We start from the raw sequence: 12,631 nt of genomic DNA, 5'->3' as shown, positions 1-12,631 counted from the left end.
ATCGGCGGTAGGCTGCGGAGTCGGGACCGGGAGGCGGCGCGCGCGGGGCGGAGGCCCGCGGTGACAGCTGCGGGCGGGCGGGGTTTCTAGTTTAAACCGTGCGGTCCCGGCCGGCGGCGAAATCCCCTGCCTCCCTCCCCACTCCTGGGGTTCGGCCCCAAGAAGCCCTGACGCCCCGGGCCGCGCGTCCCCAGGGCCCGGCGCCTCCTCGTGTCTCCGCTCTGCCACTCCTAGGGCCAGCGGACCTGTCACCGCGGCTCAGGCGGCGCGTCCCTGGCATTGGCAGTAAACACGAGCTGGGATACCCGCTTCTGGAGACCTGGAGCTCGCCGCCCGGTAGAGCCTGAAAGCCAAGGGGGCGGTGCGGAGGGGGAGTCCCACCCGCGGGCTGGTTTTCCTTCACACACCTCTTTGCTGTGAAGCCTTAGGCAAGTGGCTCAGCCTTCCTGAGCCTCCTTCCCATCTCTCTAAGGGAAGGGTAGCAAGGCCAAAGATCGCTGGCAGGACTTGAGGGAGCTCCAGGTGGATGTTGATTTCCCTTGGGGCCCTCAGATCTGGACCCCTGACAACTGATTTGGCCTGGTCGTCAACCCAGAGCAGCGTTCTTGGTGGCCCACCTGACCTCTGCTTTAAAACCGGAAGCCAGGGGCATCCAGTTTGGGGTGGGTGATAATGGCTATTGTCATTTTATCGCCATAGTCCTGAAGCTGTGACCTAAGGCAGGCCTGGGACCCTTTCCCAGATCCTTGGTGTCTTCTTTCAATTCCGCAAAGTTAAGGTCCTTTTAGAAATGGGGAGTCTCCTTTAGCTGAGGGCTGCTATATGTTGAGGGGGCATGTCCCATCCCACGTGAGTGAGGTGGTGGGGAAAGTGACTTGAGCTTGGCTGACAGCCTCCTTCATCCACCAAGAGGAAACAGGCCCAGAGAAGGAGAGTGATTTACTGGAAGCCACACAGCCTGGGATAGGACCTGGCCGTCTTGAAAGGCTGGGCCTTGCCTCCTGCACAGCTGGGGCAGCCAAGAGCTCACAGGAGTGAGGAGCGAGCGGGGAGTCAGGAGGGGTGCATCTGTGCCATCAGGCTGTTTTGCTCCGTTTCCTGTTAACTGTGCCCTAGCGGGACACTCCAGCACATGTGGGCTTGCGCATTCCTCAGGCAGGACACTGGGCCTGCCGACAGTCACAGCTGTGCCAGGCCTGCTGGCCTCAGCCCTTGTTTTCTACCAGAGAGGCCCCTCTGGGGGTGGCGATCAGGCAGTGGGCTGGGAGCCTTATTTCTGGAACTCATGGCTTGCTGGGCATCCTGAGGATTGGCTGGTGGCACTGAAGGGAGCCATGAGAATCCAGGCTCGGGTTCTGCCTCTGGAGCCGGCTGGCACCTGGCGCTGCAGGGACCCCCAGGGTGTGTTTGCGTTTCCTCTGTCTCCATGAGAACTAGCCTCCAGCCTGACCGCTCTCCCTGTCTCAGGCAGCTGTGGACATTGCCATGCCTGGGGCCACCTTTGCCTTATGATGAAGAAACCTGGGGCTGGGGCAGTGGGGGATCCTGGCTGCTCTGCATGACATCTGAAGGACCCTAGGAGCCCAGAGGGCAGTCAGGGCTTTCCAGCTGCTGGGAATGAGACAGCCCAGTCAGATTATCAGGGCCAGTCCTGCCTTGACCATTTCCCAGCTAGGTGACCTTGGAACACTGTTCCAACTTTCAGAGCTCAGTGTCCTCCCCCACATACAGCACAGCCTAGAACCTACGTTGGGGTGCCAGGCAGACCCAGCACAGGCAACGGCTGTCACAGGGAGGGTGTTGGGCTCTGGTCAGGATATCTGGGCTCCCCTCTGCTCTGATGGATTTCTCCTTGTCTGTTAAATGGGGGTGGTCCTGGGTCCCCTCCCTCAGGGTCCTCCAACACTGAAAGCTGGTCTCCAGAGGAAGAGAGACTGGAGAGGGGACTCCAGAGGGATTTGGATGTGTCTGTGGGTCTCAGGAAGCATTTCTCATCCCCCATGTCCTGTGATCCTGGAAGTAGACCAGGATGCCACCCCTGGCCCATTGTTAGAGAATATTCAGTGGCACCGTGCGGCGGGGCCAGGATTTGAACTCAGGGCCTTTGACTTGATACTCTTCATCCTATCTCAAGCCTCTCTTAGATAATGTGAGGACATTGTTGAATGTGAATCACTGGGACAGTAGGTACTAACCAGGCAGGACCCCAAGTCATTTCCCCCCACCTGAAACATCTGTAAGTTTTTGGGGAACCAAGACAGGATGTCAGGAGAAAAAGACAGACCTCAGGAAAGTAGCCCAAGTATGGTGGCCCACACCTCTGATGGCACACTCTGGGGGCTGAGGCAGGAGGATGGCAAGTTTGAGGGCAGCCTGGGCAACGTAGAGAGACCCCGTCAAAATAAATAAATAAATAAAAATAAAGAGGACTGGGGACATAACTCATTAGTAGGGATAATCACCAGAACACAACTACAGCAAAAGTCTGGGGGGTGTCTCCCAGCCTCCCACCTTCCCACCCCAAGGAACCTCAGCCTCTGGACTCAGTGACGACGCCTGCGTCTGAGCAGCCAGGTAGCAGATGGAGACAAGTCCTTGCTGTTGTCCTCTCTAAAGTAGTGACAACACACTCTGAGGATTGCTAAGAGGATGATGAGACAACAGGCAGCAGAGTGCCCTGCATGGTGGGGCAGACCCAGAACAGAAGCTGTGGCTTCTAGTACAACCAACCCTCCCACGGTTATGGTAACAGCCTGGATCACACCATGCCTGATTTCCTGGCTGTGGCTTCGGCATTGAGAACCCTTTAAGGCTTTGAAAGTCCCAGCAGAGATTGAAAACCTGGAATGGCCATACCCATGGCACTGAGTTATCTGGGTGACTATCAAGCACGCTCTGCAAGAGCAGCTCTCTCGAGAAGACTTGTAAGTAAAGAAGTCTCTAAGCTCTGCTTGTAGATTCCTTTGGTGATTTTTTTTTCAGTACCAGGTTGAACTCAGGGGTGCTTACCCACTGAGCCCCATCCCCAGCCTTTTTTTTGTATTTTATTCAGAGACAGGGTCTCACTGAGTTGCTTAGGGCTCACTAAGTTGCTGAGGCTGGCTTTGAACTCTCGATCCTCCTGCCTCAGCCTCCTCCCGAGCTGCTGGAATCACAGGTGTGAGCCACCACACCCGGCTCTTTGGTGGTATTTCTGTTCATGTGCGTTCCACGAGCGTGTAGTCACACCACACACATGCCCTCTGTACCTCTCCTGTGACTCATCGCAATGAGAAGTAAGGGATGACAAAAAGCAAAAGCGAGATTACCTTAAATAAAAGTCAAATATCACCAGGGGCTGAGGGGAGGAATGAGAGGATTGGGAAGGTGGTGGCTGTGACCAGGGAAGTCACTTTTGTATCATTTGTTAAGTGCATATATCATTCCTACAGAGATTCTGTTTTACAAATGTAAGCAGTATATAAATGCAAAAGGTGAGGGAATGTTAATGTAAAATCAGCGTGTCTGTCCTGGTGAAGGACCGTGTCTGTCCTGGTGAAGGATAGGGACACCTGTGGCGAGCTCGGTGAGATCTGTTCTTCGTCCAGTGCAGGATTCATCAGGGTTACTGTTAAGTAGTTCTGGGCTTCATCAATCACAATCAGGAGATGCACACACATATTCCATTATGCATCTCAAATGTCACATAAAACATGTAAAATTGAAAGATAATATGGGACATTTTCAAAAAATCTCATAGAAAATCAAGCTCGTTCATTATACTCAAATGTTAATCTGGCTGGATTTTGAAAATACACACCTATGTGTTGGATGACACGTGTTCCCTTCACCGGGAGCATCATCTCCCCATTCAGAAGCCATTCAAGAGGATGACACCCACAGCTCACGACCTCCGATCATCAACAGGATGTTTTTTAAAGTCCTGGCCTAATGATTTATTCTTCTGAATCATAAAACACTGTAATGTTTGAGCTGGGAGGAGTCCCACGTCACATGGACCAGGCTGCTGGTTTAACAACCAAGAGTAGTGTTCCGGCCAAGGTCAACAGGGGCATATCAGTAGGGAGGACAGTTCGCTCTGGTTGGCCACACCTGTGGATGACTCTCATGCAGACACCACCTACTACACCAGTGTGATTCCTGGGTCACAAGGCTCCTCCCAAGGGCAGGCGGAGAGAGATGGGTGGCATATCTGAGGTTAAACTGATTGCATCTTTTTTTTTTTTTTTTTTGGTACTGGCATTGAACCCAGGGATATTTTACCACGAGCCGCACCCCCAGCTTTTTAATTTAATTTAGTTTTTTATTTTGAGACCCAGTCTCATAAGTTGTTGAGGGCCTCCCTAAATTGCTGAGGCTGGCTTCAAACTTGCTATCCTTCTGTCTGAGACTTCGAAGCTGCTGGGATTATAGGTGTGCACCACCAGGCTTGGTTAATTTCATCATTTTAATTTTAAAAAAATCAGAGAAGAGCTACAGGGTGCGTGCAATGTTTTTCCTTTTGAGACAGGGTCTCACTAAGTTGCTTAGGACCTCCCTAAGTTGCAGAGGCTGGCTTTGAACTTGCCATCCTCTTGCCTAAGTCTCCTGAGTCACTGGGATTACAGGTGCGTTCCACCTGTAATCAAAGGTAAGGGTGAGGTAGCTTTTGGAGACTTGGAAACAAATCTTTAATTTATGAGCCCAGAGTGATGGTGTGTGGGTGTTCAAGGACAGGTTGAGTATCCCATATCCAAAATGCTTGGGACCAGAAGTGTTTTGGATTTGGGTTTTTTTCAGATTGGGGAGTAGGATGCATGCAGTAGTGAGGTAGTTGAGGACGGGACCTGAGCCTAAACAGGAAAGTCACTGTGTTTCCTAGACACCTTGTACACGGAGGCTGCAGGTAATTCTATGCAACGCTTTCTGTGTGTCCGTCCTGGCTGCAACCATCACAGAGGTTCAGGTGTGGAATTTTTCATTTGTAGCATAGCATCAGTGCTCATAAAATTTTGGATTTTGGAAGATTACAGATTTTAAGATTAGGCATGCTCAGCCTGCATCTAAAGGTGGACACTGCAGTGGAGAGTGACAATGGCCCTCAGAGAGACCTTGTCTGAGTCTACACGTCTACAGTCTCCGCAGCAGACCTGACCCACGGGGTGTCTTGCCAGTGCCTCAGGGTGCAGACGAGACCCTGTGACTCCCAGGCCAGCGCTCTTCCCCTTATACCTTCCCCTGGTCCCTTTTGTAAGTGTTGGTGTGACATCCTGGCTGGTACTGAAAGTGGAGGCTGGTTTTGGCTCAGGCCACTTGGTCATCACCAAGCCGAGGGTGGCCGGACTCTAATGAAGCTGAGAGTTTTAGTTGAGATGTGGAAAGGGCTGAGCCCCTCCCAAGTGACACTTGCTGCAGTAACGCAGCAGCTTGACTCACTGGGTGGACTCTTTCCTGATGGGAGGAGAGGCACCTGACCTTCACCTGGGCCGGTCTCAAGTTCCTGCTCTAGAAATTGGAAGGCTGAAGTTAGGTCTCCAAGGCTCCTTCAAATCCAGCTGTTTTCTCACTTTATAGCCCGGAAGTAGGTGCTGGGGACCTGAGTCTGGCCCCTGCCATCTGTCCACCCACCCCAGGAGGGGCCAGATTATGTGGGCAATTCTGAATATCTTCCTTGCTCTGAAGATGCGGTCTCAAGTCCCTGGGCTACCTCTGGGTCCCCTGAAACCCCAACCTCATCCTAACCTTTCTCACCTCAGCCTGTGCACAAGCGCGTGTCTCCACCAATGTCCTTCCCTCGCTCCTCCCCATTAACGCTGGGCTAGACAGCGCCTCCCCCTAGAAGCTTCCACAGGATTGGCAGTTTTCTTTTTGTGGTTCCTGTTTTGCACTTTACCGTGGCCATTAACCAACGGTTTTCAAATCTGATTCCCCGCTGGCCTGTGTCCGCCCATTTGTCCTCACAGCCCAATCGGAAGCGGTTATGAGGACTATTAATATTAAATCATCAGACTTTCCCCTTTAACTGGGACCTGAAAAACTCTTGGAGCAGATGCTCTCAGCTCCATAGGAGGAGGCAGACCCAAGACAGGCTCAGGACACAGAGGAAGAAAGCGAGCCCTGGAGTCAAGACCTGTCATCTCCCTGTGTGGTCCTTGTCAGGGAGTCCTCCTGGGGAGCTTGCTGGCTTCCTGGGCTCTGGGGGCTGGCCCTGTCCCCTGAATCTGTCCTGCACTCACTCATCTTCCCCGCAGCCGTCCTCTCTGCCTGAGGAGGGCCTCCCTTGGGCCCTGTGGCTGCTCCCCTCTCCCTTGAGATCTGAGCGCACTGCCCTGCTGGAGAGGGACCTTTCTGCCCACACAGTGGCACGTGTCCCACCCTTGTGGCTGCCGTCCGGTCTCCCCGGTTTTTTTGGTGTTTCATTTGTTGGTTGTTGTTTGTGTCCCTAGCACTTGCCACTATTGGAAATTATGCAAGTTACTGATTTGCAGTTGAGCTTGTCATTTATCTCTTCTACTACAACACCCATGCCTTAGGGCAGGGACTTGGTCTGTCCCGACCCCAGCCAGTGCAGCTACTCAACCATTCAGTTGTCCCTCCAGGGATTGGTACTAGGAACACCCCCCCCCCACCACCACCACCACCAACACACCCTCATGGATACGCAGTGCATGCTTCTCAAATCCCTAATGTCAAATATGATGTCATGTGACCTACACACATCTGCCTGCGTACTTTAAATCGCTGTCCGATTATTTATAATACCCAGCACAATAAGGTGCTATGTAAATAGTGTTAGAACATATTGTTTAAAGAATAGTGATTTTTTTGGAAGTCTGTACGCATTCAGGACAGATGCAGTGTTCCCCCTGAATGTTTTCTGTGTGCATCCGATGGAACCCGTGGAGGCAGAACCTGGGGGTGCGGGGGAGGGGGAGGGCGCCCACTGTGTTTACGGAGTGAATGAGGGAGGGGATGGGCGGGTGCATCCAAGATTCCTCCCCTGTCCCACAACAGCTCCAGGGCTGATTCTCTGGCATCGATCCTGGAGCCCAGTGCCCTCAGGGAGCCGTGCAGCTGGGCGTTGAATTGGGCAGGTGGCCCCCAGACCCCTTGGCTGCCCGTGCCAGGGCGGAGCTGGCGAGCAGACCTAGCCTGCCTCCAAGGAAACCCTTTCTGCATGGCCCTGTCGCTGGGGCCTGGGAATGCCAGAGCCAGGGCCCCCTGGGCACCCGGCCCTGTCTCCTCTGCCACACCCTCTTCTCCCAGGGGACTCCATCTAACTGCACAGCAACGGTGACCACAGGCTGCGGCTGTAGGTGGCACGTGGACCAGCGGGGCTTGCCAGGGTAAACCGCCCCTCCTCCAGCCCTGGGGGGGGGCTAGCCGGCCTGGCTCACAGAATTCGCCCATTTATCTGTTTGTGAGTTTTGAATTCAATTTTGCTCAGAAGTAATTTTAGAAAATGGCTTTTTTGAAAGATCCGTCTTGTGGTTCCTCCCGTCCCTGCTTTCCTGTTGGTTAAACTGCCGGGAGGTGGGGGTCCAGGCCAGGCACTCGGGCACGGCTCTGCTCCTCTGAGGAGGTGAGTTCCGCTGTTTGTCCCCTACAGGAAGCAGAGGGTTAGTCATGCTGCCCATCGCTGGAGCCAGAAAGGCACGAATTTGGGCTGGGATCTGGCCCTTCCGCCCTATAACCCACATGTCCTGGCCAGTGGGTTCCTTCAGTGGGCTGATGCTGGCCAAGAGGGACGCGGGTGAGGAAGATGCCAGGACAGGTCCCTGCCCTGTGGGAGGAGTCTGGGGGTGAGGGGTGCTTTAAACAGTCCCCTCAGAGTTGCCAATGGCCTGCACAGAGGGACACTCAGAGGGTTGGCAGGGCATCAGGAAAGTTCCTTTAACATTTTTCATTTTTGAGATGTGCTCGGACTATATCACCCAGAGGCTCAAGTGATCTTCCTGCCTCGCTTTCTCGAATAGCTGTGTCTGTAGGTGCATGCCACTGTCCCCAGCCTGGAAAGACCTGTAACTCTGCTCAAGGACACAGTTCTGCAGGCCTCAACTCCCGTCTCTGTGGAGTGGGGGAGGGTTGGGGCTCCACCTGTCACCTGTGGGGTCTGTTGGGCGTGCTGTGGACTGTACCACCCTGGAGGCTCGGCTCGGCCTAGCTGTCAGGGGACCCAGCAGAGCAAGGCGTCGCTTGCCCCACCCCCTTCCCAGGCGAAGGTCAGCTAGACTTTGTACTTTGTCTGTTTCCTTCTGCTTCCCGGCCTCAGGTGGAATCAGCAGACCTGGGCAGGGACCCTGGTTCCACAGTGTGATCCTGGCTGTCACATATCCTCCCTGGGCCTGGCTAACTACCTGTCAGCAGGCTGGCCACACCAAATAAGATAACAGGTCTGAAATCCCCAGTGGCGCCTCTCAGGACACTCCTCTGGGTGCTCCTGAGCTCGGGAGGTGACTGTGGGTAATCTGGGTCACTTGGAGGGTGCCCAGCACTTCTTCCTGCTCCTGCCCCAGCACCTGTAGCCAGTTGGATCTGGAGCAGCTGCTGGTGAATCAGCCCTGGATTCCAGTGCTCTTGGCCTCCAGGCTGGTGCCCTGGCAGTCAGGGGGGCACGATGGGCAGGAGTTGGCCCAGCCAAACGTGGCCTCTCCATCTGCTCTGAAGCCCCAAGTCTTAGCCAAGCGCTTACCCATGTGGACAGACAGCACCCCCTGAGGGGTACGCGTGTGGACCACATACCACTCTCTCTCATTGCTTCCCAGGGCACCAGCCACCCCCAAAGGCCAAAGCAACTTTTTCTTTTATAAAATTAACTTTGGTGGCCGTGGTGGTCAGGGGCCAATATCAGCATACTCGGAACTGCTGTCGAATTCCCAGCCCTGAGCTTCAGGGTCCTCCTCCATACTGTGTAGGGCTTAGGTCTGGCCAGAATTCTGACAGTGTGGGACCGGGGCCAATAATGACTGACATGGTGAATTTAGTGGCATAAACTCAGGGCACAGAATGACAAAATGACCGTCACCCTCTTATATCTCCCTGCTCCTTTTACCTTTTTCTTTTGATCCCTCTGATAGTAGGATGTTCTCATAATCACCTGGGCTCCCCTGGGGACCAATTGAGTCAGAAATCTTGGGCAGTGGGGCCACTTACCTCTAGCTATTAAAAGCTCCCCAGGTGATTCAGATGCACAGGGATAATTGAGAACCACGGGGTCCGGCCTAGGAGAACGTCTCAGTGAGGTGCCAACCTGATTTTAACAATCGGAACGTTTGCCCATCTCTGGCTCTCTACAAAAGAGCAGGCCTGGGTACAAACCTGCAATGGTATCCAGATACAGTCAAACAAGCATTGCTTATATTCATATGTATTTCTTATGACGTTCTGTATACAGCAATTGATCCTGGCCCTGGCTTTCTATTAAAGGTAGAGTTTTTTTTATAATCTCCTTTAAAAATAAATTTAGATGGGTCTAATTTTAAAAAACTAATCAGAAAAAAATCGTGTGGATGTAGCCAAAATCATGACCATGATAGACAAGTGGCCCAAATTTGACGGAGCTAGATGACATCTAAGGGCTTTCAGGTGCAACACCCTGACCAATCAGAGGGACACTGCCCTTGGGCTTCCTGCCTCATAGGATCACCAAATGCCCCAGGACTGTCAGCCCTGGCAGAGAGCCACGGGGAGCAGGGGGTGTGGCTGGGGCACAACAAAGGTCCCCCTCTGGGTCTACTGGGCTGGGGCTGGCCGCAGGGACGGCACAGCTGGATTCTCCCCCACTTAGGCTGCATCTGCCCCCTGCTCCACCTTGCGTGGACCACAGGCAGCCCGAAGGCTCCTGTCCCTCTCCCAGGTTCTTTCCTGGAGACACTTGCCGTGTAAGCCTGTGGACGTCAGTGTCCATGGGCATCCAGCTCCATCATCCGAACAGGCGTGAAAGGTCATGAAGGGCAGTGAGAAGCCCCAAGTCTTAGGGAAGGCCCAGCCCTGCTGGCCCCCAAGCCTGGACTTCTCAGATGGGGAAGTGCCTAACCTCTCCACAAGGGAACCAGACAGCTCAGTGGGGACAGCCCTTGCCTGGCCCCCTTCTCACTTTTCCTGCCATGTCTGGTGGTATCTATCACTGGAGGGTCACTGGAGGGTCAGGGTCACTGGCCTCTCTGTTGTGAATGACTGTGGGCTCCTGCTGTCTCTTGACCCATGTGTGGATTTACACTGCAGCGCACGAGGGTGGAAGCCAATCCGATCCTTGGGTCCAGGATGGAGGGCACAGGAGGGTGCACCCAGCAGAACAGCCCTGACAGTGTGGGGACCTTGATGATAAATGCCCCCAGCAGCTGTAAGAAGGGGACATTCCCTGGTGAGGACGCGACTCTCAGCGTTGGGAAACGTGGCCTCTCCATCTGCTCTGAAGCAATCAGGCATTGTGCCAGGGTTTGCTGAGGAAAGCAGTGTAGAATCTTCTAGGATCCAGTCCTCGAGGAGGGTCATGCTGGTGGCGGGGCTGAGGGAGAGGAGGCTCCCCAAACTGATAAGGAGCTCGGGCCTCTGGAGTTTCTAGGGCAGGGGCTCACAAGCTGCTCTGGGAAGGTTTCCAGAGAGGAAAGATCTTTGCGTTTCTCCTGCAAGGATGCAGCCACGTGGTGTGTGAATGGGAGGGCCCCCGCCGTATTCCAGTAAAACTTCCTTTATGGGCACCGGGAGCTGAATTTCATATGACTTTTAGGTGTCTCCTTCTGATTTTGTTCAGCATTTAAAAAAATGTAAAAATGAATCTTGGCTCAAGACAGTGGGCAGCGGTTTGCAGCTCCCAGTTCCAAGCTCCCTCTCTGCATGGAGAGGGGCCTCGCAGGTCTGAACTGATCACTGTACTAATAATTTCAGTTATTAAAAATGTAGTGCTGTAGCAGATCTCCACTTTGTGTCTGCTGATGAAAGCCGAACCTACAATTCACCAAATGATCATGGTTAAGAGCAGGGGAGTCTTGTCATGTACCGGCTGCAGAACCCTGGGCAGATGGCTTAGCCTCTCTGAGCATCAGTTCTTTAAAGAGGCCATAGTAAAACCTGCGGTGACAGAGACATGCTCCCTGTAGGACTCAGCGCAGCCCAGACACATGGCCTGCTCCCAGACAGGGCTCGCTCTTGCCCCCTCACCTCTGCACAGAGTTCAAGAGCAGTGTGCAAAAGTGGACGCCCAAAACCGTGTGCAATAGAGAAGACACTTTAAAAAGAAGGCCCAGGAGGGCTGAGGAGCCTAAGGTCACAGCTGGTGATATGTGGCAGCACCAGGTACCTGGTTTGCAAGACCCAGCTCTTTCCACACCATGCCCTTGCAGGGACCTGCCGGAGGAGACGTCTGCTTTCCCTGGAAGCTTGCTGACGGGATGGCTTTAATCTTTAGCAACTCTTCTCCTGGCAGTCCTTGAGGGCCGCACACTCTTGGGAAGAGCAGCGCAGTTTAGGGGCCTCACAGACCTCCAGCAGCTGGGGTTGGTGCCAGGCTGGGGGTTTCTGTAGACCTCTTTGAGGGAAGCGTCTGCCCTAAGTTGAGCTCTAGTTTAGAGGCCCAGCCTGGAAACATGGGTCTGGGGAAGGTTCTGGAAGGCAGGATTCTGGGCTAGTGCTTTGAAGGAGGAATCCTCAGGGTCTTATGATATAAATACAGGAGGAAAGTTGCTGAGCAGGGTCAGACCTTGATTTTCCTTTCTGTGAAATGGAGGTGGAAATGTCCTCGTTAGTTGCTTTTTTGGCACCTACAGTGGGCACTGAATGCACAAAGGAAGGCCGGGAAGAAGCTGTCCTTGGATTGTGGAAGCCTTTGGAGATCAGGCTCAGAGGACAGAGACAAAGCATGGCTGGTCAGAGGCCGAGGCACCTGCCCCTGGGAGCTGTGGGGCAGATGGGCTGAGCGTTTCCTCTGCTCGGCCTCCTCTGAAGGCTGCTACTTAGAGCAGGGGGCGCTCGGGTCCCGTTCAACCTGGGCAGGTCTCCGTGGTTCCCCAGGAAGAGGCGGCCTGACGCTGAGGAGCTCCGAGCTGGAACCATGCCTGGCTGAGAGCCCGGGGTGGGGAGGAGCATCAGGCATCTTGGGAGGGGACGTGAAGGTGGGTGGTGGAGGTGACTGGCCAATTGTCCCTGGGTTGCCCAGGGTAGAGGGATTTCCTAGGGCTCAGGACTTTGGGGACTAAGACCTGAATAGTATTGAACAGGCCAGGACCAGTGGGTGACCCCAAGGTCAGTGATGGTGGGGTGAGGTCAGGGGGCATGGTGAGAGGGCCTGGGCTGAGCCTCAGTGCTCCCTCAGACTTGCCCGCCCCTTGCTCCCAGGACCCCTCTGTGTCCCCAAGGCAGAAGCCACCCTTATCCTGGGTCAACCCCTGCCTGTCCTGGCCACAGAGTGTTCAGTAAGTACTGTTAGTGAATGAGGCGGAGGATGGCCCCTTCCCTTCCTCCTCACTGGGGGCAAGTGACTCTGGTGCCAATACATCTGCCCTCTGCAAGCCTGTCCCTCCTATAGGCACGCCCTCCTCTCCTGGGCCACCTCCTCCACTTCGAGGCTTGAGGCCCCACCCGCCCCCCCTTGGCCATCCCTCCCCACGCACAGCCCCTCCCTCGTCCCTCTGCACTGGCCTCCCTGGCCCCCCCC

At 54.3% G+C, this 12,631-nt stretch overlaps 1 protein-coding gene across 1 annotated transcript in view; it reads right to left on the bottom strand.

Moving 5' to 3' along the window:
* The window catches only part of Glrx5 (glutaredoxin 5), a 38,082-nt gene extending 27,995 nt beyond the window's left edge, over nt 1-10,087 (bottom strand). The window contains 3 exon segments of the mRNA XM_048799533.1: nt 264-273; nt 8,156-8,206; nt 10,076-10,087. Of these exon segments, the coding sequence (XP_048655490.1) occupies nt 264-273; nt 8,156-8,206; nt 10,076-10,087 (73 nt within the window).
* Between the last annotated feature and the right edge of the window lie 2,544 nt (nt 10,088-12,631).

The sequence above is a fragment of the Marmota marmota genome, unplaced genomic scaffold (assembly GCF_001458135.2).
Source record: "Marmota marmota marmota unplaced genomic scaffold, marMar, whole genome shotgun sequence".
Classification (NCBI taxonomy): domain Eukaryota; kingdom Metazoa; phylum Chordata; class Mammalia; order Rodentia; family Sciuridae; genus Marmota; species Marmota marmota.
The sequence above is the reverse complement of the archived record's forward strand: the minus strand, read 5'-3'. Positions and strand labels throughout refer to the sequence as shown.